The sequence below is a fragment of the Lepisma saccharinum genome, chromosome 2 (genome assembly GCF_977018435.1).
Source record: "Lepisma saccharinum chromosome 2, izLepSacc3.1, whole genome shotgun sequence".
NCBI classification, from domain to species: domain Eukaryota; kingdom Metazoa; phylum Arthropoda; class Insecta; order Zygentoma; family Lepismatidae; genus Lepisma; species Lepisma saccharinum.
In genome coordinates, this window is record NC_139230.1 from 29,070,540 (window position 1) to 29,097,706 (window position 27,167).

Consider the following 27,167-nt stretch of genomic DNA (forward strand, 5'->3'; position numbering starts at 1 on the left):
CAATAAGGCTAATCGGGACTGCCCCAACACTTTAAAGTGGGATCCGAACCACTTTGTGCATCCACCGGGTATCGAACCCGGGACCCAGTGGCGTAAATAACACCCCCGCGATGTGGGAGGGGGGCGTACGAGATTCGGGGCCGCACTACGAATGATAAATATTAAGCAAGTTTTCCTTTCGGCGTTATAATAAATTTTCAACCGAACATATGATATTTTTATTATGCTCCTACAACTGCAAACAGAAAATGTTAATCAATAGAAAAGTAGAAAGTGAATTACCAGATTAGAAGAAACCATCATTAGCTTAATAGTTCAACGATGAGTAGACGACAGGCAAGAAAATGAGCTGGCAACGCTGACTTTCAACCTTGCAACGAGATTTGACATGTAGGCTAAGAGACAACATCCGATATTACCACTTCCTTTTCAGTACCTTGCTTTTCTACCATTTTTCGTATCGTTGGTTCATTTCCCGTTGGTCTACGGACACGTTCCTCCGCATCGTTTTACAGCACATAACGTGGTTGGTAGTTTGTCATTTTTCACAAAATGTGTGTTCCTTGCAACAAATTACGTCAGAGATGTGCTGTTGGGTTTCCAGCATACATGCGGCAAAAGGGGCCTTCTTGAACGACTGTTGCGCCGAAACGACGCACCAACGATACAAATTTTACTGAGAAAGGTTCTCTGGGCGCCATTAAAATGACACCCTGTATAATTTTTTACCGATTTTCTGCTGTCTTGACCTTTCGTACCAGTTTTTACATTGATTCAAATTACATGTATGTTTTTTCATATTTGTATATACCTAATATAAATGTAGGCGTGAAGAAAGAAAACATTTTTTTCTTTAAGCGAATAGGGAGCAACGACGTTACCACTACACCATCGGGAGGCCCGCCCCTAGTTAAGACATCGTGTAAGTTCCTTATATTAACCCAAAGCGATGTAAAATAAACGAACCATAAAAAAATAGCACTCCCTCTTGAAGCTTGTTTTAGCCCAGTTTACGCGTTGGTAAGTTAATCGATACTGGGCCTACAGTTTACAGTGGAATCTGAACAACTATGTGCCTCCAGCGGGTGCCGAACCCTGGACATCTTCATTACAAGGCAACGACGTACGTTATCACAACGCCATTTGGGAAGGTAAAAAAATTCTCTCTTAAAATTACTTTGCACGCTATTGTATTTACAGCCATTTAATTCATTTTTCGAGTTTGCAGAACCATTTTTTAAAAATAGTTTTAACACTGAACACCAGTAGAAATTTCGGTCAGGGTAGATCCTTAATTATATTGTGTCTGTCAGAAATTGATGGACGATGGCACTTACAAGGTTTCGTGCTAACTGCCATCGTTCCCTGGCTCCACCAACCTGTGTCCAGCCACATGTCAAAAAGGGCTTTTTTACAACAGCTGTTGAAATCGATTATTTTGTCCGTTGCTTAGCAACGTTGAAACGCAACAAAGGTACAATGTGGTTCTTGCGGCTGTTCCATCAATTCGCTTTCATTTGCTGGTAGCTGGTTGATCTGTTGCATGAATCGAAAAACATTGTGCGTTTTTTTATGTTGGCAGCAATGCTAACGAGATGGTTGTGCCTTGTTGTATTTGCTTCCTGTTATTCGGGTATGTATTTTTAATTTTATCTAAAAAGTAGAAAGACTTAATGGAAGGCTTTAGTGGAAGGATAAAACAAAAGAATCCAACTTGCTTCCGTATAGAACAATACGCGAACCACTATTACAACATACATTAAGTAAATTATTTAGATAAGATTTTAGATAGAATAGATCATATATATTCTTCCTTTCAAGCTTATTGGCAAAAGCTGGAAAACAGTTAATGTTAATTAAATTGATTGATCGATTTGCTATACTTTACTCATCCACCTTGATTAGCGCTTAATACGTAAGCGTGGCTATTTGTTTGTTTGTTTGAGTTTACTTCCAAGGCCACTTTATGCACAGAAAGGCTAATCGGGACTGGACTTACATTTGAAAGTGAGATCCGAACTACTATGTGCTTCCACCGGGTGCTTAGCTATTTGTTTTAAAAAGAGTTGAATGACAAGAATGAATTGAGGTTACTGCTTCATAACATAATAAGTATAGTATATTGCAAAATCATGTAGCAATTTAAGATAAGATATTACTGTTATTTTGATATCATTATGTAGGTATTATATAAACACACATAAACGTGTTATTTAACAGTAACACTTGAAGTATTTTCATAATAAGGTTCTTATTTTTCATTAAAACTGTAAATATATAACATGGTCATGTTTTTTTATTGGAGGAAGGTGGATAGTAGGGGGACCAGGATAGAAAAATGGGGGAAGGAGGTGGCGCCAAAAATCCACCTCGCCCGGGTGAAAATCTTATCTTGAGCCGCCCCTGCACTTGTGGCTAATCGCGAATACGAGGATAAAAGGCGATAAGAGGAAATTGGTAAACGGACAATCACAAACGCACATGGACAGGAGAATGCACGAACCCCACAGAGGATTATACTGGTTCTGGGTTCGAACGCCAGAGCCTCGATAGTCGGCAGTCCACGGCGTACTACTTGGGAGTCATCAGAATGGGTCATCCTTTACTCTCCAATGTTAATTAAATAATTCGATACCATACTACCTCGCACTTGCCTGAGTAGCAAAGCAAAAATCGTTGAATGTTCAAATTGATTTTGTTTCTGCTCTAAAAATTATTACACGCACGTCGGAACTTATTTTGGAGAGAGGGGGGCAGGTTTTCACATCCATCAACCAGTTTTTACAATCTCTCCTCCCCCTCCGGTTCCGTCTCTTTCTCCTCACACCGATGATGCTGTTATAGAAAATTTTGAATTTTTCTACTGTCCGGTGAGTGTTTCCTTTTACCTTCTTTGATTTTTACTTAGCCCTTTTGGCCCTCCTTGCTTTTATCCATTATATATATAGTAATTTATTATATCATATTTATTACATAAATATATGAATATGCAAAGTGGAGAAGAGACTCATAAGAGATAAGAGGAGGCCCAGAGACCTCTATTACGAAATAATTTTATTTCTTATTAAACGGCGCTTAATACATGAAAACTGAAATTTTAGGTCTTACGATAATTTCCGCAAATTTCCATCCCTGCCTGGTACTCAATCTTCGCATGCAGTGAGGCATGATGGTATTGAGGCATTCCTTTAATTATTAGTAACGTATCTGAACACGCGCTACTTTTAAAAGGGGGCGAAGTGAACGTCTTTGAAGCTTTCTGATCGATGTGTTGCATGGCCGTGTTCTCATTTACCATTTCGTCATTTTATAAATCTTAGTAACAAAAACGTCACATACTAAAGAAGAATTACATTAATGAAAGAGTTAAAGGGAAATAATTTAATGATAGATTAGGTTTATTTTACTTCACTTTTTTACCATTTTTGGCTGATCGCGAAGGCAGTCGATGAGATTGGGGCAATATGGTATATTTTATTTTGTAAGCTCTATATTTTTCATATTTCAACATATAAAACATTTCTGCTTCTAAAATGGCGTACAAAAACGATTCTTTCACTTTTTAGTGATATTTTAAAATCCCAGACTTCTATTCAGATATTAAGATTAAGAAATGCAACTATCAGTAATTTTAGAGCATTTCTAAGCTAAAGTTTTGCAACGACGACTTTCAAATATAGTGCATGCAAATATAGAGGGCCGAGGTGTCAGATATGGGGCAAGTCGCCACGCTACGCTATCAACTTTAAAATAAGATATTTTGATCTGTAATATCAAAGCAGCTAGGTATAGTTGTCGTCCTCATTCCAACCTCACTTTACTTCAAAGAAAGTCCCGAAAGATCAGTTTTCCCTCTAACAATCACATGCCAGGTCCACGTGGAGTACAGTAAATGGTCCCCTGAAACCTTTCCCACCAATAGCGTCCGTCCAAGCAATGACAGCTCTTGTCAACTCCACGTGGAGTAAATGAGATGTTGCCAATTCAGTTTCTTTAGAGATTTCATAATATGAAGTTGCTATTACCTTCGCTAGGTTGTGTTATTGTGTTGTGCTTTTTTTATATATATAATATAAAGACCTTGGGAGTATAACGTCGCAGTGAATGAATGGATGCCTAAACACTGCAGGCAAAAGTGACAACACCGCTTTGCCGAAAAACAGGTGGTGCCTCGAAACCAGATACGCGTCCGGTCGGCTTCCTCTTGGGTTGTGTCAAAGATGCAGAACTGGCACTGCGTCTAAGACTTCAGCTATACCTGGCATTTGAATAAAATCACTCTGAACTTTTCATGTCTTTTAAGATCAATGGCCCCTCTTACAGTGCAAAAGGTTTAACCTGGCACAGTTCGCGCCAAACCATAGATTTTCTTCTGCTAGCAAACTTTCCCGGGCGTCACGTGAGTGTTTTCAACCATTGGCAGAAGATTTGGAGACAGCACATGCTTTGTTCTCTGCCTACCAGGGGTCGCCGCTTCCTTCGCGTGTCCGTTGTTGCCACGTTGTCAAGGACGTGAATATTCTGGTGGCGGAGACATCTGTGCTTGCACCCGCAAATGACTGCTCGCAGTCCGGCCTGTCGCCATGTTTGCTCGCTTGCGCCGAAATCAGTGGCAACAACGTCCTGCAAACGACGGAGAAGGTTTTGGCGGGAGCCGTGCCAGGTTAAGCCTTTTGCACTGTAGATGTTTCAGATTTGAGATAACCTAAGACTGAAGGCGAGAGGGGCGATCCCCCCCACTGCCCCCACCCCGAGAAGTCTAAAATATCGACCATGCCGCGACGTTGCCAACCTCCCAACGTAAAAATAAATCACCTGCGAACATAAGAATGAACGGTGTTACCTCTCTCTGAGGTCTAAAACTAAGCCATGAGCCCTGAACATGACGTTAACAAACAGTAAACTTTTAATAAATCTAAATGGCCAAGAAATAAAAGTTTCTCCCTTCCCACGAAAGGAGGTGGTTCATACACTCCAAAGTTTGCAGCGTTAATGCCCGAAAGGTCAGAGAACTGATGGTGTATCGGGACGATACTTGTCTGCCTCTAGTCTTGTCTTTTTGTCCTTTCACACAGAAAATATAAGTTAGTAAAGAAAACGTAAGGAGAGAAATAACACTTACCAGTCTCTTGATTCTATATCAGGCGACTAATTGCAGTCGGTCTACTTTCTGCAAATGATTTAAATGCAGGGGCGTGCCGTGACCTTTCGTGATAGGCAAGCGATGGGTTAATTTTTCGTTTTGGTTAATTATAACAATTTCAAATATAATATAAGCCTACACACATCCCTATCTACAATAATGTGCACAATGGTGAAGTATCGGGCTTGAGTGTGTGAAGTGCATACATACCGTAAAATCAAATCTTCGCTGCAGGTTTATAAAGAAGAAAAAAGCCTCTCGATATAAACTTGTAAATTTCAACCATGAAGAAAATAATGATTTACTTGATATTTGAGGGCAACTGTAAATTAAATTACGTTCTTTTTTAACCCTAAAAATAATAAACATCATATTAGTGTAAAGTTTCGATCTTAAACAAACGGACGGGTTTCGGTTTCTTACTTGGCTAGAATTATGAATCACGACTTGTCTTCAGTTGGATGCAAGCGCAGATGTGATTCTGGGAACGTTCATGTCTTTGCATTGCATTATAAAAATTGCTCAAGTCACTGTAGCTTGTTCCTAAATTTGTATTGAACAAAACACATGGCCAACAAAATAATTTATTAAGATCGTTGCTATCACATAATATTGTTGTACTGAGATGTTTTAAACTGCCTAATGAAAACTTTCCCATCTTTCTTAGTTGGTTTGGTTGTGCACAGTTCAGGACACGGTCGCTCGACTCACAATCACAAGCCCCAACTTTACACCATATGTTCTCGAACTGAATGGTTTTGAAAGAAGGTCCCTAATCAACGCCTTACCTGCAGCACTGCAAATTGATGGCTCTTCTGGTATGTCAACCCTGGCGGAAATTTTCAATGTACTTTTACACCAGGTACAAAAACACGACACAAAGAACAGAAAAAAACATCACAATATCACAGTAAAAAACAACATGCAACAGCAGCACCCACGCTTCTAAATTAACCTTCCTTTTCACCATAACCTGCAGTGTTACATACCCTCCATATTTCCGAGTAACCGACCACATGACGAATATGTTCAAGTACCGGCTGTGATTTCATTTCTTATAAATAGCATACGACTTGTGATCACTGGCTAACTTCATAATGTAATTTGTTGATTACTATAGAGTATCAAACATGAAAATCGTACCGCGTTAGGTGGTACAGTGGGATCCATGAGTATTACCGTGCAAATTGCCCATCACCATGTTCTTGCACTTTATTTGACCCAATAAGAGCTTCGATAATTAAAAGAAGACTAAAAACAAGCTGTTGACAACTTCTGCACCAGCGTACATAAAAATCCATCGCTTAAAAACACACAGGATGTAAGAGAAAAATTAATGAAAATAGTCATGGACAATTTGCACGGTAGTATTCATGGATCCCACTGTACTACGGATGCACAGAAAATTCTGGAAGTTAGCAACACTTGTGGCCGTGTGGACGAATTCTTTCCAACACCCTTGCCAAAGACAGATGCGGTCTTGGTGTTGCTTGCCCTCGGCCTTTTTTCTTCGTAAACGGGGAAGGACACTGTCCATGCAAGAACTGCATAAGTCACTCGAAAAGCGGGGAGAAAGGCGAGCAGTCCTCTTCTTCTAAACGCGGTCAATCGTGGCGCATCGCCCAACGTCGTCAAGGGTGTAGCCGGTTTATGTTTCAAGCCAAAAGAACACAAAATAGAGGAAATGAAAATTCTGCAATGTAAATATCTTATAGTAAATAAATTCCATTCTAATGTGTATAGAGGCATTGAAAAACACGAACTTTAAATATCAAAAGTGTTTTAAAAAAGAACGCAAGCGGCGCTTGCCCCGCCTTTCCTTACTGCACGCTTCTGTTTAAATGTATATAAACTATATATGCACAGTTATATCGGTTGGTGCGGAAGGAAGTCCAAACTCATCACTACAATTTGCAGAGTAAATGCCGGAACACGCCTTCTGCAGTTATTCTACTCTGAACAACGACTGTGTCGTCTGAACAAGTCTCAATTTGGAGAGGGAAGGGGAGATTAGCCTAGAATTGAATTTCCAAGAACTTAAAAAGTGCACCTATTCTCATGGTCGATGGCCTTTTTTACAGCAAGGGGTCTTTAAAGAAAGCTCGTGTTCGGAAAGTGGACCGGAAGATTTAAAATTAAGCTGTCCTCCGTGCGCCTCCCCGGTGTATTGTTATATGCGAACGCACATGTGTACAAAACCTGGCAGGCTTCAAAGTAAAACTGGAAACAGAAGCAGCGAATTCCTAAGTTGCAGAGACCTGACTGCGACGTCACGTGCTTCTTGCTGTTAACAGAAACTTGAGTGCACGTTCACAAATCTAGTGCAAAAATATTCTTCACAACCAAGATCAGTCTCATTTTTTAGGGCGCGACTGATGGGGGGGGGGGGGGAAAGCACAAGGACAATCTTGCCCCTCCTCTGTGGCTTCTTCACATCAGGCAATGCTGAAAGCACTTATGAGTAGAGGCGGAACAACCAAGGGAGGAACTTTCATTTCTTGGCCATTTAGATTTATTAAAAGTTTACTGTTTGTTTCAAACGTCATGTTCAGGGCTGATGGCTTAGTTTTAGACCTCAGAGAGAGGTAACACCATTCATTCTTATGTTCACGTGTGATTTTGTTTTTTAACGCGTGCATATAGCACCGTGCCATGTAAGCACATTTAGAGGATGTGGGGGTAGGGCCCACACATTCTCGATCTCGGGCATTTTGGAGATGATGTGATCAGCACCACACTCCGGCCGCATTTACCTCCAAGTGTTGCCCCCAGGTACCATTCATTTGAGGCTGGGTGAGCCCGGGGGCCGCTATTTTGCGGGGACAAGGCCGGAAAAATTCCGAACTCAGATCACTCACCACGGGAATGGAACCTCAGTCTCCGCGTGGCAGTCAGACGCCCTACCCACTAGACCACAGCGTCGTCTCGCATTCGTTTCGATTTTTTCCCCACCTTCAACTTTCTACATAGAAGGCTCAAGCTGCACCTGTCTCCCTGGTTCGGATTCCTTGCATCCGTGGAATGTAGTTGAAGATAGAAAAGAGAAGATTTAAAATTACGCTGCTCTCTGCACCCTTTCCATTAAGGTACGCTGGGTTTATTGTTTCACACCGACCGCATCTGTGCGTAAAATCGAAGCAGCGAATTTCTAAGGAGATAATTCTACCACACTTGACTTCCGGAGATGTGGCTGCGATTCTTATCTACACATGGATCTTCCTGTCACGTACTTCTTGCTGGTAGCGAAACTTGAGTCCACGTTCATTTAACTAGTGCAAAAATATTTTTTCCGATATTTTCAAAACGAAACACAAGTTGGAAAAATATAGTCTCATTTTTAGCGCGCGACTGGGGGGGTAAGAATATTATTTTGCCCCCTCGATGCCCCCACTGCCCTCCGGTTCCGACGTCCCTGAATTATTATGTACGAGTCAGCACACAGGGACTGTTTTTACATGTGCAGGAAAACAATCCATTTAAAAACAAAAAGTAAATTGAGTTATAGCTCTAGTCTGGTCATACGGTGGGCGGCCTTCATGCTAGTAAGGAAAGTGGGGAGCGGGGAAACGACCAATCCAGCGAGATTAGAAACACAGCAGCTTGTAGAACAAGTTGCGCGCAGCACTTCCTCCCGCGACGTCGTAACTCTCGGCGCCAACGCTGTTGTGTGGTTGGTCTGCGGCGTATTCGCCGATTCCCACTTACCTTGCCAGTATGTAGACCGCCCGCCGTAAGTCCAGACAAGAGCTATAACAAATTAGAAGACCAAACTACTGAACTAGAACAAATCTTGCGGCCTTTGTGTTGGCCGGGTCCGATAACCAGGGCCGGCCCTAGTGGGTGCTGGGCCTGGGGCAAATAATGTGTGAGCGATCTATGACTAAAAATGCGGTCAGAATTGGTGGCGTAGAGGACGCCCCCTCAAAACGGGGAGCTCCTAGGTGTCGGGTCACCTCAATGCTCTGCGTATGCTCCTGAATTTTTTTAACTGAAGAAATTGGACAGACAGTGGCTCTTATGTGAAAACAATTGGCGTAAGAAACAGATGCTGTGGGTCAATAATGACACAATTCGAGACGAAAATTATTTGAAGCGAGAACAGAGAGGAAAGGGCCGATTTTTCTTTATTTGCTTTGCTTTGGTTGTTCAGGAATTGGGATATTTTTAGCTTTTCTCTAACAAGCTATTTGATTCTTCTTTTATCCGTAGAACTCCTCAAAGGGGGCCAAAGTTGAGTAAGAATTTTTCCCAGGGAGAGGCAAGGAAGGTATTTTTTCCAGGGGGGGGCAAACGAAGACAATTTTTTCCCCAAAAATAGTGTTGTTCCCTAAAAGACATTGCTTAAATTTGAATTTATGGTGTTCATGCAATAATTAACACATATTATTGTGGCTAAAATGAAATTATATGTGTGAAATACACATTTTTTGGTTGACTTTTATTTTCCAGGGGGGGCCACGGCCCCCTTGCCTCCCCTTCCGGACGCCCATGGCATGGACGTCCGCAGGATTTTTTCCAGGGAGGGGCAAGGAAGGTATTTTTTTCAGGGGGGCAAACAAGGTACATTTTCTCCAAAAATAGTGTTGTTCCCTAAAAAAACATTGCTTAAATTTCAATTTATGATGTTCATGCAATAATTAACACATATTATTGTGGCTAAAATGAAATTATATGTGTGAAATACATAATTTTTGGTTGACTTTCCTTTTCCGGGGGGGCACGGCCCTCCTTCCGGACGCCCATGTATATACAACAGACAAGCATTGATCCTGCTCTGAAACAGAAGCCACACTTACTTCCTTGTACTGGCGGTAATCTCTATAAAGATCAGCGGCAGTTGTCTTTCTTTTGTTAACAATTGTTTCTTCAAGTAGCCTGTTTGAGGTTTTCAATAATTGGTTGGTTGGTTGAGTTTAAGTCCACTTTATGCACAGAAAGGCTAGTCAGGACTGGACTTATACAATTTAAAGTGGGATCTGAACCACTGTGCAATGTGCTTCCACCGAGTATCGAACACGGAACCCCTTCATTACAAGGCGACGATGTTACGACTATGGCATCGGGAGGCCGGTTTTCGATAATTGTCTATAGATCAATGTAATAAATGGTTTTATATATGTTATCACAGATGCAGGGACGTAGCTAGGTTGATCAGTTCGGGGGGGCCCAAAACTTAAGATTTTTTTTCTATCAAACCATTAAAAACTAACAAACTATTAATATACAACCTTAGTGACAATGAAGTTCGACCAGTCACAAATATAGGAGTGCGTTGTGAAAGAAGGAGAACACATGCTGAACATATTTTATTCAGCAGGCTACATGGAACAAAGGAAAACAAATTTCCGCTGCAACGCAGCACTGTATGGTGTCCACACAAAAAAAAACATTTTCGTCCATCTACACGTGACATTGAAGTTCGACCACTGTTAGAGGGGATCCTGTTTACCATGGTGTGACGCCGCCCCGTCGGCGAATAACTGTGGCAATGCGTCGGGGCATGCTGCGGACGAGTCGTTCAAGGTATTCCACATCGATGCGGTGCCATTCCTCCTGCAGGCAGGCGATAAGAGCAGCCACTGTCGTGGGTCCCCTCTGTTGCACACGTCGCTTAAGAACACGCCACACATTCTCAATGGGCGAGAGGTCGGGACTCGATGGTGGCCATGGCAGAGTTCGCACGTGATGGCGAGTCAACCATTCTCTTGTCAGCCGCGCTGTATGAGGCCTGGCATTGTCGTGTTGAAAGATGAGACGCCGCCTGTGGAACAGGTGCCTTCGCACTGTGGGAAGATGCCGCTCCAGTATGCGTGTATAGGCGTGTGCATTCATAATGCCCTCACAGACGTGTAGTGGGCCAACCCCAGATGCCGTCATGCATCCCCATACCATCACTGACGCAGGCGTGACGACGTGCATAACATTTTGCTTCATTCTGTTCCTCCTTCCGACAAATGACTGTTTTCCGTATTTTCCCGTACACAACATTGAAAATGGATTCGTCCGTCCACAAAACCCTGTTCCACTGCCGAAATGTCCATCCCCGGTACATTCGTGCCCATCGTAGTAGATTGCCTTTGTTCAACATGGAAAGGAAGGGTTTACGTTTCGCCTTGTACACTCGGTAACCGCATCGCTGTAGGTAACGGCGAATGGTTCTGGTTGACACTTCAATGTGAAAGCGTTGTCGAGTCCACAGTCGTAATTCGGCCACAGAAACATGATTGTTGGTCTGGATATAGCGCCTAAATATCCGTAGGTCACGCACGCTCAGCAGGCGTTTTCGACCGGGGGCCTTACTTGGCTCTGTAGTACCCGTATTTTGGTGGTGTTTGATGATGCAGTGGACGGTTGACTTGGGTAAGTTCAGTTGGCGCCCTATTTCCCGTTCACGGAGTCCATCCCGTTGCAACTCCACCACTCTTCTCCTCACGGTGTTGTCAATATGTTTGCCCCTTGCCATGGTGATGATGCACTGCGGTTCCTCGGTGCACAGCACGCGCTTATATACGGCGGACTCCCTTATCGTGTCCGTGACGTCATGCTTCCGTCGAATGCGCCACTATCTGGAATATTCCGTATGGGTCTGGTGCCTGGTCGAAGTTCAATGTCACGCGTATAGTTCCCCGTTTTCGTTCTTTACGTGACCTTGGGTGCAACATGCTGGGATCACGATTCTTGCCTGCTCACACGCCTCCTCTTACACACATGCGTCACTTCTGCGGGTCACCACCCATTCCACCGCCTATGCCTCTGTGCATTTAATCACGTATTCCTTTCTGGTCGAACTTCATTGTCACCAAGGTTGTACCGTATAGGCCTACATAAGTATATTATGTACAGTATATATATATATATATATATATATATATATATATATATATATATATATAAAATCTTATTGGAAGAGAACATTATTTTCTCCTGTAGCCCCCAAACATTTACGAATATAGACTCGCGAAATCCACGGCCATTATTCGGGAATCTAAATGCAGAATGAACATATTAACTTAATGGCATCTAAACAGTCTTTAAAAATCCATGGATTTTTTGAGACACCAAGAACAATGTCATTAATCTTTACTCCTTAGATTTGTAAATTTGCTCGAAGAAAATTGAGAAGTAGAGAAAACCCTCTTCCGTCAGTTTAGACATAAAAAGGTGCTGGAATCAGGTGCACAAGTATGACAACGGTGCGAAAATGAAATGTTTGTGTAATGAGTTCAAGATAGGCATCCCATGTATATTGTTTATACCAGAATCGAATTCGGCGGCCTTTAGTGCAAGGCGACACCCTTAACCACTAATCTATGGGACATGCACGAGCCTTTTGTGGCGTCGTACTGTACACATTGGAGAATGATGACTATATATATGAAATTTTATGCACACATCTAATGTCTTAAAAGTAATCTTTGCGCGTGCAAAACTGAAAGTGCTCAAATTATCGCGCTCTATTCTTTCAAGGTTCGATCCCTAGTAGGAACTCCAAAATTTCTGTGATGGCCTAACATCGTGAGGACAATTGGGAAGCTACTTCAAATCAATATGTAAGCGAATTCCATTCTCAAAACTAGATGGACTCGATGTGATGATCATGCGTCACCGAATGGAAAAACACTACGGAGGCTTTGTCCTTCAAAATTAATTTTACTGAATAACTGTAGTTTTCTTTAGAGGACCTAAATATGGCTTTTTACACAGTACAATGTTGTTTTCTTTCACCCTACTTTTATAGTTTTTCATTCAAAGGATTCCACTCCCGAAGCATGAGCATGACGCGCTACGAAACCAGAGGTCCAAGGTTCGGACCTTGGACAGGTGTGGTTGCATCATGTCTCGCATAGCTATTCCTTCGTATCATCATTCAATCTCATCGTCGCATTTAACCCAAGAGGTAGAAAAGCGGCGTAAAATAACGAAATAGAAATTATTGATTGACTTGGTTCATTTTACTTCACCTTTCTGACACTTTTTGGCTAATCGTGAAGATGAGAATGAGTTAAGATTAACTTGATGAAAGGACCATCACAAAGAAGACACATTCTCAGCCGGAAATCGAACACGGGACATTCTGCTTCGTAGCGTAGCCTGCTAATCACTCCACCACAGAGTTGTCGGCCCAAATAGAAATGAAAATTAGGAAATGCCGTCTTGAATTTGCAGGAACCGAGTTCACCAGCAAGGGCAAATGATTTTCGTTCCCACTAGGATAGACAAATAACAGGAAACGCTTTATTAGTAATTTGGCTCTCCATATTTCATGATATTATTATGGAAGTAACTATTATTCGCTATATAACTTTGGATTAATTTTATTTGTACGTGTAGTCAACTTTCCCGCCTAAGCAGCAGCCACAGCGTCTGCATTTGCGGGTGGAGGCCTAATTTGTTAAAGGTCCAGGAATTTTAAACAAATTCAATTCCCACCCAGGAGAGAAAATTAGCAAGCATAAATGGGTTCTGGACCGTAAGGAACCTCTTCATCTGTAACGTTTTCAATTCTGTCCATGAATTTAATTTCGGTCCAGGAACCTTATTTCCTGAAGAATTTAAATACGGTCAACGAACATTTTTTTCCGGATCAGTTTAAATAGGGTCAAAATTTCGTATTGAAATGAAACAATTCGCAACTTGGTACCAATTTAGATTGTGCGAGAGAAAAGGTTCCGGTCCTATAACGGAATCCTATAGAACAAATTAGAATGTATGCGTTCCTTAATCTTTAACAATCCCAGGGCTGTTAATGGCCCAGGTATTGTAAGTAAATTCATTTCACATCCGGGAGAGAAAATCGGCAAGTGTAAATGGGTTCTAGGCCTCAAATCGGTCCAGGAACCTTTTTTCCGTATGAATTTAAATACGGTGCAGGAACTATTTTTTCGGTAAAATTTAAATACGCTCCAGGAACCTTGTTTTGCGGCTGAATTTAAAGACTATCCAAGAACCTTTTTTTCCAGGATGAATTAAAATTCGGTGCAGGAATATTTTCCGGATCAATTTAAATACGATCCAGTAACCTTTTTTTAATGGAACAATACACTACTAGGACCGAATTTAAATTGTGCGAGAAGAAAGGTTCCGGTCCTGCAACGGAACCCAATAAAACCCATAGAAATTGTGGGTAGTTGGACCTTTGACAACCCTGGTGAAGGCTAAATGAAGAAAAATCACAAAATATGCAGAATTTTGAAACATATTATTTCTAGAACATGCACACTACTATATAAAGATAACTACATACATCGTTTCCTTCCTTAATTGAAATGTGACTTATTCTTCATCACATATGAGATCAACCGCCCTGGGAGTCAAACCCGGTCTCCTGTGTGGTAGTCGGACACCAATTTAGAAAGTCAATGTGTTGGACATTTGTTCGATCAGTCGATCCCACTTCAATTTTTTCGAGAGGAAAACGAGCTGGCAGCTTCACACTCGAAATTTCACTTCACCTACCCCCGTGGCGGAGTGGTTACCACATCGTGCTACGATGTCAGGTGTACCGGGTTCGAATTCCGGACTGAGCATGGGTGTTTGTGAGTGTCCATTGATCAATTTAATCATATCATCACTCATCCCCATCTTCGCAATTAGCCAAATGTGGCAGAAGTGCAAGTAAAAATGAACCAAATCAATCGAAATTTCACTCGCAATGCATGAAAATGAGATCTCAAGCACTCCGTGATCCTACAGGAATCTCACGTTTACAGAAGCTAACTATGAAACTACTTCTCGGATCAAACTCTTCTTCGAACTAGCTGACAGTCATCAATTGTCGACCAATCAACACAGTAGGGCAAAAAGAAGCAGATGGTTCTTGAAAATGAGTGGAAAGTTACCAAGGAAGGATAGAAGTCGATACATTACAAAGGCTTATTATGGCCTTTCCCTTCATTGCAGGTTATGAGCACAAGGGTTGAGTGTGGGAACCTGAAGGAACCGCGACATCTTTGTCATTCATCTCCCGCCAGAAAAGGGACAAACAGTAGAATTTTGTCTCTTACAATTTGAAAAGCCTATGTCCATGCTGAACCATAAAGTAATTAACCCAGAAAGTCTTAGCTACCTGCAGTGCGTTTCGGCTCGGCCGATAACCAGAGCCAGATGAAGAGAAGATTTTGTGGGAAGGGGTGATCTGGCTTAGGCCCCCTAGTGTGCATGAAGGGAAAGTGTGTTTTCAAAAGGTCCCCGATTTCCCAGAAAGGGACGGCCCATAAAATCACTGCATTTCCTACCAATGCATCCGGTTGTGTTCAACCAAAGTGTATGTCACCGTAGGATCTGAGCTCTTCGAGTTCTGTCGGTTGCGGGACTTCTTGAGTCTTTTGTCAACATGGTGCCAATCAGAGTTCCTTTCTGCCAAGGTCGTTGCACCTATGAATCGCCTCTTCAGCTTGAGTGGCAAAAGACATGTTGTACGGAGGAAAGTTGCACCGGAAAAATTACCTTCTTAAATACGATGAAACCTGTAAAACATCCACGGATATTTATTCGGGGGTGGTCCCTTTGACAAAACATCAATATTCTAAAAATTCTTCGAACGGACTGTGTAAAACATTGCAATACTCCAAAAACTGAACCTGCTCTGCAACACAAGGAAAATGTCTCATTTAGCAATCAATGTACCTTTGTTAAGTTGGTAAGTTCAGTATGGCACTACATTTTAAATAATACTGATGGAATAAATCAATAAAGTTTGTTAAATGACAACGACTCCTTACCACAAGAATATAATTATTCTTTGCGGATATCCCCTATAACGGTTGGGGTTCGACGTGCTGACCCCACGTCACCCCATTACTGGTTAAAGATCTCCACACCTCTAGGTAGGGTTGTGGGAGGGACTGGCAGTCGGGAGATAGACCAAGGGCCTTCCAGGGCTGTCGAACCACGGGTTATTATTTATTTATAGATGCTTAAATATATGTGCAACCTCACATGTCTTTCCAGTGACTTATTGCAAGGGTTTGTTATTGTACTTGACTCAACAAAATAAGCTTACTCTGTGAGGCAGATTCATACGAACCAAAAGTACCCAAAATAATAACAACAATAATAATAATTTACTTCAAAATTACAAAAATGTATTTACTTGTTCTTGTTTAAATTTTCGATTCTTCGAAAAGTTTGTTAAGGAGTTGAATTGAGTTGGTGTTTTTAAGTCCACTTTATGCACAGTAAAGCAAATCGGGACTGGACCTACATTTTAAAGTAAGATCCGGACCACTGTGTACCTCCGCCCATGTATCGAACCCGGGACCCCTGGATTACAAGGCAACAACGCTATCACTGCGCAATCGGAGAGGCATCGTTTGTTAAGGAGGATTCTCAAAATCGGTCTTCACGATATCGAGAAAAATATGCGACTCGAGAAATCGTACAGTTTGTGAAGATAATTACTTTTGACACGTTGCGTGTTTTAGACTGTTTCAATAGTAGAATAGATATTTGGTGCGAATAATACTACTTACCCGGAAATATGAGATATCCTGCCGCCATTATACTTATTTAGCGTGTATTGCGCTCTGATTCGGGACCAGTTGTAACTGTTTGCATATATGTGGTTTACCGCTGTACAGTGTCTCTCAAAAGTTTTAGGACAACGACATTTTAAACTAGGCAACCCAATTTACACAAGCCGTTGGTGGGTTGCGTGCAGAGTTAGGCTCAATTTCAGGGTTGCCACATGCACAATAGCTATTTATAAAATACGCGAAAGAAATATAAACAAGTATTATTGTATAAAATTATTAAAAATATCACTATTATATCGCAAATGACAAAATTCTTTCTGAAAGAAAAAAATAGGTTTTCTAGTATTTCATCGCTGATGAGTCTACAGTAAGGAAAAGAGGTGAGAGGAAACGAAAGGTTACAAAGGAGAGGAGAAAGAGAAAGCGAAAGGAGAAGAGGAAAAGTAGAGGAGAGAAGAAAGATAGGATAGACGAGGAGAGGAGATGTAGTGAGGAGAATGGAAAAAGATTCGAGGAGAGATGAGGAAGAAAGAACAAAGAAGAGAAAAGAGGAGGAAAACGAGAGGAGAGGAGAGGAGGAGACGAGAAGAGGGAAGTAGAGAGTAGAGTAAAGGAGAGAAAAAGAGAAGAACGATAAAAGAGAAAATAGTGCAGTGGAGTCGGAAATCTAAGACAGGAAAGGAGATAAGAGGAGTGGAGAAGAGTGGGATGGAGATAAGATGCGAGAAAAGTAGGGAAGGCGATATGAGATAAAAGCAGAACGGAAAGAGGGGAGAGAAGAAGGAGAAGGGACTGGAGAGAAGAGGTAGTTGCAGAAAATATCGTCTGAGCGTCAAGAATGGATGCATTGGTCAAATTATCGACATGAAACATTCAATAACATTTTGAAATGTATTGGAGAATATATTAGATCGGTGCGAAATGCCTTTTGGCTGAGTTCAGAGCAAATTAAAATCTTCCATGTAAGATCTTTGATTTTACCTGCGATTACACCACTAATGAAATGAACGTAATTTTTAATATTTATAAGAATCATTCAATTTTTCTCCACTTCTCGGTTCGTTGAAATGGAGATTTTGTAATTCAATATTTTCCCTCCCCCCATCGTTAATTCCAAACTGAATCATTCCGTTTCACACGGCGTGGACAATGAACACAATGGGATATGTCTAAAACTTACCAAAATTTTCTGCCACCGGAATGGTTTGAACCTTCGACCATCAGATTGACAATCCTGAATGGTAGCCACTACCCTACAAGCTTTAGCTCCTTAAACCAGGTAGAAGAACCACTGCACCACGCCTTTACCTTCGAATGAAACAACAATTTGTTTTAAGTATTCTGTCCCTCCAATACTGTAAATGTCGTTTGGTATACGTGTAGCTGAACTTTTACTTTAATTTTGATTTGCTTTCTTGTAGTATAACCGATGTCTTCGAGAAATAATTTTCGAAGTGATTAAAAACGAGAATATTGGTAGTTGTGAAAATGCGAGTTATTTCTTCTAACTTATTATTGTGATTAGACATTACTAATGGAAAATATCTAGAGGCTTGAACATTACAGGACGATGTTCTTTTCCTGTGATACTGTAACAGACAAAATGCTTGTTTACTGATGCAAGTCTTGTGTCCAGAACAGTCTTATGAAATGTATTTGCTGCTGCGTAAGATAACACGAAATAATTACACCGTGTGCGAACTGCCAAATCTGTGCAACGTTATACGTAAACAGTAAACAGGCGGAAAATGTTATTCATAAAATCACTTCACATTTGACAGTGTTAGTCAAGAGAGACTCATGGGACACTGTGTTAAGGTGCTGGACTAAATCCTTCTAATTTTTCTTCCTCGAAGAACAACAATTTCTAAGGAAGAGCAACATGATAATCTTTCTTATTTCTTTTAAATGCTTACACTTTCCTTTAATTGGGTTAAAAATAAATAAGAATATTGCTTGCATTTCTGTCATTGACGTAGACCAGATAGAGAGACAGACAGACAGACAGATATTACAAAATATTTCAAATAGTGCGAGCGCCATTAAAAAGTCATGATAATTCTATGTTGCATACTTAGAATTATTCATACAATAAAGAACATGTCTACTTGTGAGTTAACAAAAAAAAAAACAATAATAAAGAGACATTTTCGCATCACGATTGCAGTTCGAAAAAGTCGGGACAGGGATTGAAAGTAACGCACTGTCCTGACTAAATCGGTGAATCAGACGCCTGGTAACGACGTCCCTGCACAGATGCCTAAGAAATGTTGATTTTTATTTGATGTGGAGGCTACAGGTGTTTAAGTTTTCTTTATTTTCAACATTGCATCCCCTAAATTTCATTCTGCACCTTTACATGATTAATCTTGGTGCCTCTGCTGACTACGTAGAAAGGATGTTGGCATTTGGGTGTCTTCACAAAGGATACCTCCCCACACACACATACCCACACGCTGCATCTACTCTGTCGTTTGAAGAGGGTAATGGCCTCCCCTTTTTGCAAGCGTTCATTGAAACAGTGTTCTTGGCCCAGAGGACAATTTCCATGTCATCCCACCCTTTCCTGTAATAGTTTTAAGTTCTCCGTTCCTGGGAAAATTCCATGCTGGTTAGCGAGTTTTGCATTCGAATTGTTGGAAACACTGAGAGGAGAACGAAGACTCTTTTGTTCAGTGGGCTTGTGCTAAAAGCCGCCATAAAATACAACTTCATTAGAGAGAATCTTCATGTGGAAGCATCAAAGTCTAGCATAGATGTCCCTCTCCCTCCAACGGTTGTTATTTGAGTGTGATGCATCAGTCACATTTACCATTCTATTATTTCCTGTATTTTAGTTTGAGCTAGAATATATGTGCCTGATAAAAACGACACATACATGTATAAGGAACATATGTATGCATAATTAAGAATTATTTTGTCATGCATAGAATAATAGAAGATATGAATAATATGTGCTGGACCCTCTCCAAATTGTCTTTCTGGATCTTGGTCAACATGTTTCATGTTCGTAGATTATACACGCACAAACTTTACAAAACTTTGAAAAATACACTTGGCACACAGCCAACTTCCACGTCAGATTGGTTAGCACAACACACTATGTCAGGGGCTTCAGGATCAAATCGCAGCCTGGGCATTTTTCAAGACAAATGGTAAAATTGGTTCTAACAAGCCAATTTAGCACTCACATTCTGGGAATTTGATGGCTAACACAGTTGTAAAAGATTGTAAATGGGAATTTTGATGGGAATTTGAATATTACTTATCAAAAGTTTAAATTTTGAAAAACAATATCTTCATAAGATTTATATTTTTATGTAGGTAAGAATGCTGTTCAAATACACCATGTAGGGTTGTTTAATTCAAAGTACATCAAGCTTGGTGGTTCAGGAACATTATCATGTGACTTCACCTTAGATGGTAATGAAATACTTCTTGACATCACTTGGAGAAAAGATAATGAAATATTTTACATATGGCAACATCAACAAGGTACTCAAGGTAAGTGATTAAATATTCCATGTTATGATAAATTTGCCAACTTTTAAATGTGAGTATAGTTTAGTAGTTATATCATTTGAGAATGCACCTCTATGGCTGCATGTCATGTCGGTTCTGTGACTGAATGCATTAAGTGGCCAACTATTGATCTTGCCACTCAAGTAACCATCTTCAAATTCTGGACTGGGCATGGGGGCTTTTTGTGATTGTCCTTACATCATATAATTATCGCTCATCCCATCATTACAAGTACACTTTGTCCCGAGAATCTCTGGAGCAATACAGCATATAACAGCAGAGAAGGGGAGGAAGAAAGTGGGTAGAGTAAAGCAGTGCGAGGTGCCACAAACAGCTGGTAGCCACAGTCCAAACACTCATACCTCCGCAGACTGTTCAAATGACACTCTTGCAGGTAAGTTGAAGTAATTGTATGTTTTCATATGGCATGAATCATGTTTCCTTCCTTGCATTAGTAAAGTTGACTGTTCCAATCTGGAAATTTTGAGCCTCAAGAACATTCAATGTTCTGCTCATAGAGTACAAGTAAACAATGTAATTTTCAGCAACAAAAAAAAGAATTGAGAACATGAAACAAATGCTATTTACATAATCACATGATTCTTTGTGTGTCAGCTGACCTCCATGGTGAAATGGTTATCACTGCATGCTACGATACAAGAGGTCATGGGTTTGAATCCCGACCTGGAAATAGGTGTGCTTTGTAAGTGTGCCTTCATCAATTTCAAATAATCGCAATTAGCCAAAAGTGACAGAAAATCTACATAAAATAATCAAATCAATCAAATAAGCAAAAACAGGTATAAAGAATAAGAATAAAGAAATTAGAGGCAGAAAACAGTCCATGCACAGCACACTTGCTTGTTTCTGGACCGCAAGGCTCAAACAATTAACACTGTTCAAAGACTTGTACATTTCTAGACTTTTAAGTAAATATATATGTAGTTGAATGGAACCTAGGTGGGAGAACAGCGTACGCTGAACCTCGCCCGCTCATTAAAGATTTATTATTATTATTATTATTTATTATTATTATTATTTATTATTATTAATACACTGTACTGTGATCCCAACTGCTCCTCTCTCACTGCAGTTGCATTGCCTCCTCATAAAAGCTCTTCCCTTCTCACACATTCATTGGCCGAGGTCCCTCATCACCACTTGTGCACTACTTGTTTTTGGTCACCTGCTCCAGAGATTCCCAAGACCGAGTATAGTCAAAAATATCACAAAAGCGACAGTAAATAATATTACAGATACAAATGTTGTATGTTATGGCCTCTCATCTGTATATTGGAGGCATCTCATAATTTGCACAGCATTACAAATTGTATTGGAATAATAATGCACAAAACAAATATGCACTTTTGGCCTCATTGTCCTATTAAACACTTATGTATTGTTTCTTAGTCTGATAACAAGGGATATTAAAAATACATTATGTGTGCATGTCTGTGACGTTATTATAATAATACCTGGGTGTTTCCACAATTTTTATCATGGGGAAGAAGTTCATTTGTCTAAATTGATGCTTCCATGCATCAAATTGAAAACCTTTCAGTTCCTGTGAGGTGCTTGTATATCAGACATGATTGCCTACAATCATTGCAATCAATATACCAGAACGCTAAACCATTAGTTTCAATTTCAGATTCTTAATTTTATACATGCAATGACTTATTTGCAAAGAATGGAAGATGCATATTGAAAACCCATTCTTCTTTCTATTTAACAAATGAAAATGTACACAATTGCATCACAGCTAAGAAATGTCAGTTTCAAGAACAAAAAACGTTTGTATGGCAACCATGAATTTGTGGTTTTCTGAAATTTTACTGTTATTGTTAATGCCCATAAAAATTGTAAAGTCTGTACTGTTCATTGTGCCATTCCATGAAGGGAGCTCCATATATTTTCAATTTCAACCATAGTGAAGGTGATTCGATCAGTACTACAATCTGCCAGTCTTTTAGCCTTTTGATAACTGTGAAACATCGGGTGTAATTCTTAAAAAAATACATTTTAATATCTTACACAAAATTCATTCTATTTAATTTATTTCTGCAATTACTTTACTCTTAGTTCTAGGTTCATTTTCGAATCACATAAAACCTGCAACTCCTCCTTGGAATGTGAACATCACCAATGCCAGTACTCAGATGGAGGGGAACTACACATGCACTGCAGTAACAGATAAAGGATCTAGTTCCAGTCATTATTACCTTATAGTTCTGCGTAAGTTACAATAATATATTTTATTTCCTTACTTTAAACCATTTCAAATTCTAGGCTGTTTGGGAAACACCATTTAAGTCAAAAAATTCAATTTTACAGCAGACAGTTTATTATTTTAATAGCAAACATTGCAGACATGGTATACATGTTGGACCATCACTGTTTAGTATCCTTACACATGTCCAATATAAAATTTTTTTGATATCATTTTTGTAAACTGTGAGTACTAAGTTTTTCATAATTTAATACCTATCTCCACTTTCTCACAGGTATGTAAAAAACCTATTTTAAATATATTTTGTAATATATTGACAATTTCACATAAATTGTTTATTGGAAAATTGAATTGGTGACAGAAATTTTATATATAAGCATAAATATAACAGATAGATAAAATATTCTCACCTTCATTTACATGAAATGTCTTTAGCATGGAAAAGTTCTGATTTTCTCAAAGTCAGTGATGTGCAGTTGTATATTTGTTCATGTAATACTAATGCCACTTGTATTGCAAATTGAAGCCCATGAGCATGGCTAAAACTCTTTACAGGATATTCAACTTGCATACTACCTCCCCTACCATTTTTATCCTCACCTATGATACAAAATATACATTTATCACAATTTAGTCAGTTTTCAAAATTGCAACCCAGCACCCAGTGTTTTACATATTACATAGATAATTGCAAAGTTTTCCAATGTTAATCATTGTTGTTCAGTTATATCTATTATTAATAATCTTTTAGCAATTGCTATTTTATTTAAATACATATAACTAGACAATAAATTCCTGTTGTTCTTGTCCATATACTCTATGTGATCAGAAGTATCCAGACACCCACCTGAAAATAAAGTACAAGTTTGGGCAACCCTCCATCGGGAACACTGGAAGTCAATACGGTGTTGCCCCACCTTTAGCCTTGATGACAGCGTTCACTCTCACAGGCATACTTTCAATCAGGTGCTGGAAGGTTTCCTGAGGAATGGCAGCCCATTCCTCGCAGAGCGCCAAAATGAGAAGAGGTACTGATGTGGATGGGTGTGGTCTAGCATGAAGTCGGCATTCCAAAACATCCCAGAGATGTTCTATGGGATTCAAATCAGGACTCTGCGCAGGCCAGTCCATTAGTGGGACGTTGTTGTCATCAAACTATTCCCCCACAAGCCCTGCAGTATGGATGGGGGGGGGGGGGTGCTTGGTCGTGTTGAAAGACACAATGGTCATCCCTGAACTGGTCTTCGACGGTAGGCAGCATGAAAGCTGTTAAAATGTCAATGTAAGCTTGTGCCGTGACATTGCCATGTAAAGCAACAAGGGGGCCAAGCCCCCTCCAGGAGAAGCATGACCATACTGTAACCCCGCCACCTACAAATTACACTGTCGGCACTATACAGGCTGGTAGATGTCGTTCACCAGGCATTCGCCACACCCACACCCTACCATCGGATCGCCACATTGTGTACTGTGATTCATCACTCCACACAATGGTTTTCCACTGTTCTATGGTCCAGTTTCGACACTCCTTGCACCACACGAGGCAGCGTTTGGCATTTGTCTGTGTGATGTTTGACTTATGGGCAGCTGCTCGGCCATGGAAACCAAGTTGCCGCACCTTGCACCAAACAGTAATGGTGCTTGGAGTAGATCCTGATGCAGTTCGGAATTCCTGTGTGATGGTGGTGATGGATGATTGACGATAATGCTGTACGATCCTCTTCAACACTCGATGGTCTCTGGAGGTCAACATGGGAGGTTGGCCTGCACGCTTTTGGGTTGCACTCATCCCTTCACTATAACATCAGAAACAGTGGACCGAGGGATGTTTAGGAGGGTGGAAATCTCACACACAGCCTTCCTACACAAGTGGCACCCAACCAACTGACCACGTTGAAAGTCTGTGAGTTCCTCAGACCATCCCATACTGCTGTCTCACACTGTCTGCAGACTACTGAGTTCGCTGACTATGTGTTCTATGCGGTAGATGGCAGTACTGTGTCACCCTCTATGATAAACACACATTTCGCGGTGTGTCCGGATACTTTTGATCACATAAGTATATTTTTATACTATCATTGACATTGTTAATTTCAAATTTATTCGAAATCAACAGGTTCTTAGTGCAAGTTATATTATAACTAAGTTCAAATATTTGTAGTTTAAATTTTGCTTTTGAAATGAATATTGATGTAGTTGCAATCTAGAATTCTCTGATATCAATTTCAGTTTTGTGCAAAGCTCGGATTGAGACAGAAGATTTGACTGGCATAGACTGCACTGTGGGTTGGAATATATATTGTTCCAGAATGTATCCAGAGTTAAACTTCACTGCAGGCATTTACTTACCAAATGAAGATAAATTTTTTGACAAAGTCACATCTTGGACAAAAATTGTATACTCTGATAATACATTTGGATATAATTTAATTAAATCATACAAGGTATGTAGACATTAAATACTTAGGAAATAGAACCATCGAATACATATATGTAAAAAATCTTCCTTTCATAAAAAATACTACCATATTCAAGATCATTTTGGGGTCCCGGGTTTGATACCTGGTGGAGGCGCATAGTGGTTCGGATCCCACTTTAAACTGTAGGTCCAGTCCCGATTAGCCTTTCTGTGCATAAACTGACTTAAAACACCAATTCAATCAATCAAGGTCATTTTCCCCAAATACTCAGTTTCTCCAGTGCCTCTTTCGGTCGAGTCACCCGCAGAATGGCGATTAGCACGGTGGAAAGTAAGATCGCATCTGCCGGCAAACAGGATGCAATATCTGCATAACTGAGCCACTAGATATGTAATGAAAGAAGCTCGTACAATTACATTGACAGTTATAATTAAAATAGCATGTACCTTGTTACATGACGTGTTGGAAATCATGTCCTCCTGCATCCACACAGTTATGGCATTTTTAAAGGAAATTTTCCCTAACATGTATCAGTTCCTCTTCCAAAATTGCATCAATTTCCCTCCTGATATTTTCTTTCAATTCTTCTAATGTATGGTTTCACTTTCATGTTTGAAAGCTTGGTAGCTGGCCACGCAGATGTCATGAAAATGTCTGTTTCTTGTGCAAATCGCTGGAGGATTTTTTGATTGTATTTCAATGTTTCTCCTCATTAAGCACATGCCATTTTACCCTTTGCTTCTTATCAAGAACAGACCCTGATTACCTAAATTTGTTCACAAGTATCCGAACACTGTATCTGAGTGAAACAGGAACATCTAAAAATTCTGCTACAAAACGTATTTTAACTTCCCTACAAGAATTCGTAATGACATAACTGTAGTGTATAAAAATATGTTGTTTCAAATTGTATGGATAACATGGCATTATTAGACTGCCCGAAAAATACCAGTAACATGTAAACTAAAACAAAACAATCTAAAACACTTGTTAACACCTTAACACTTCACAAACACGTGCAAACTGGACATCAGCTATCTGGATAATGAAGCACTGACATGTCCAGCAGTAAGTTAGTGTACAGCTGTGGGTCTAAATGCCGGTAAATGTGATCTTACTTCCTGTCAAGTTAGCCACCGTTCCAGGGGCAACTTGACCGAAAAAGGCACTGTATTATGAATTATTATATTGAAGTGTACTTGATTTTTTTCTGATTTCATTACTTACTTTTATAGTTATTGTACAATGAATTGTGGAGTTACAGTGAATATCAGTAATAATAATTGAATGCATATCAGTAATCAGTGTTTGGAAGTAAATAGTTACTTGTAACGTAGTTACAAAGAAGTTACTTTTTGTGGAATTCTAACTGTAACTAGTTACCTTTAAAAGTAAGTAGCTGTAACTGTAATAGAGTTACTTTATATAATAGAAGTAATGTTATCAACACTGGATGCATAGGCATAGGGGGGGAGAGAGAGAGAGAGAGAGAGAGAGAGAGAGAACCCAAATCTCCTCTCAAAGCTCTTTCTCTCTCTCTCTCTCTCTCTCTCCAAGAAAGGGTTGCTTTCCTTTTTTTTTCTTCTTACCTAAGAATTTTATCTCCACTGCCTACATATATTTAGTTAGTTAGAGTTGGTGTTTTAAGTCCACTTTATGCACAGTAAGGCTAATCGGGACTGGACCTATGGTTTAAAGTGGGATCCGAACCACTGTGCCATGTGCCTCCACTGTCCACTGCCTACATATAACTTCTGTCTCCTTCACAATGCCTAATCAGACTCATCTCCATATTTGGATACAAGTAAACACTTCTTCAGGGTGGCCATTCTAGGACCGTGAAAAAATTCAATAATAAGACATAAGCAAGTTACTATGCACCCATAGCCAATATTGTGATGCACTTAACTGAGAAGGATATCCTTCGCTCTACAGATCTCCAATACATAAGATATGGCAGATATGTAGACAACACCATCATCGTGTACAAAAATGATGAAGAAATAGATTTACTCATGAAGAAACTAAGCAACATTCATCTCAGGCTAAAATTCACGATAGAACTTGAAAGCCAAGGCAGCATCCACTTTCTGGACCTAACCTTCAAAAGAAGTGACAACAAATTTACCACCATAGTCTACAGAAAATCAGGGGCAGGGAACCAGTATATCCACTCTCTCTCCAATCATCCACCCAAGCAGATAGCAAATGTGTGGCTCAACTTTTATCAGAGGGCTTTCTCTCACTGCACAAGTGAAGAAGATCTGAAGGATGAAGTCGCCATAGTTACAGACACAGGACTTGGGTACAAAGTGCATCAACTTTCAACATGTTGTTTGCAAAGCTGAGATGCAGGTTCGACAGCTTAACCATCACCA

The 27,167-nt window shown here is 40.1% G+C and overlaps 1 protein-coding gene across 2 annotated transcripts in view; it reads left to right on the forward strand.

The window, feature by feature from the left end:
• The first annotated feature begins 1,531 nt into the window (after positions 1-1,531).
• The window catches only part of LOC145984385 (uncharacterized), a 36,061-nt gene continuing 10,425 nt past the window's right edge, over positions 1,532-27,167 (forward strand). For both annotated transcript variants that reach the window (XM_083118046.1, XM_083118047.1), the window contains exons 1-4: positions 1,532-1,633; positions 19,942-20,121; positions 22,222-22,374; positions 24,599-24,813. In XM_083118046.1, the coding sequence (XP_082974172.1) occupies positions 1,573-1,633; positions 19,942-20,121; positions 22,222-22,374; positions 24,599-24,813 (609 nt within the window). In that variant the 5' untranslated portion in view covers positions 1,532-1,572. The remainder of the gene's footprint in view (positions 1,634-19,941; positions 20,122-22,221; positions 22,375-24,598; positions 24,814-27,167) is intronic.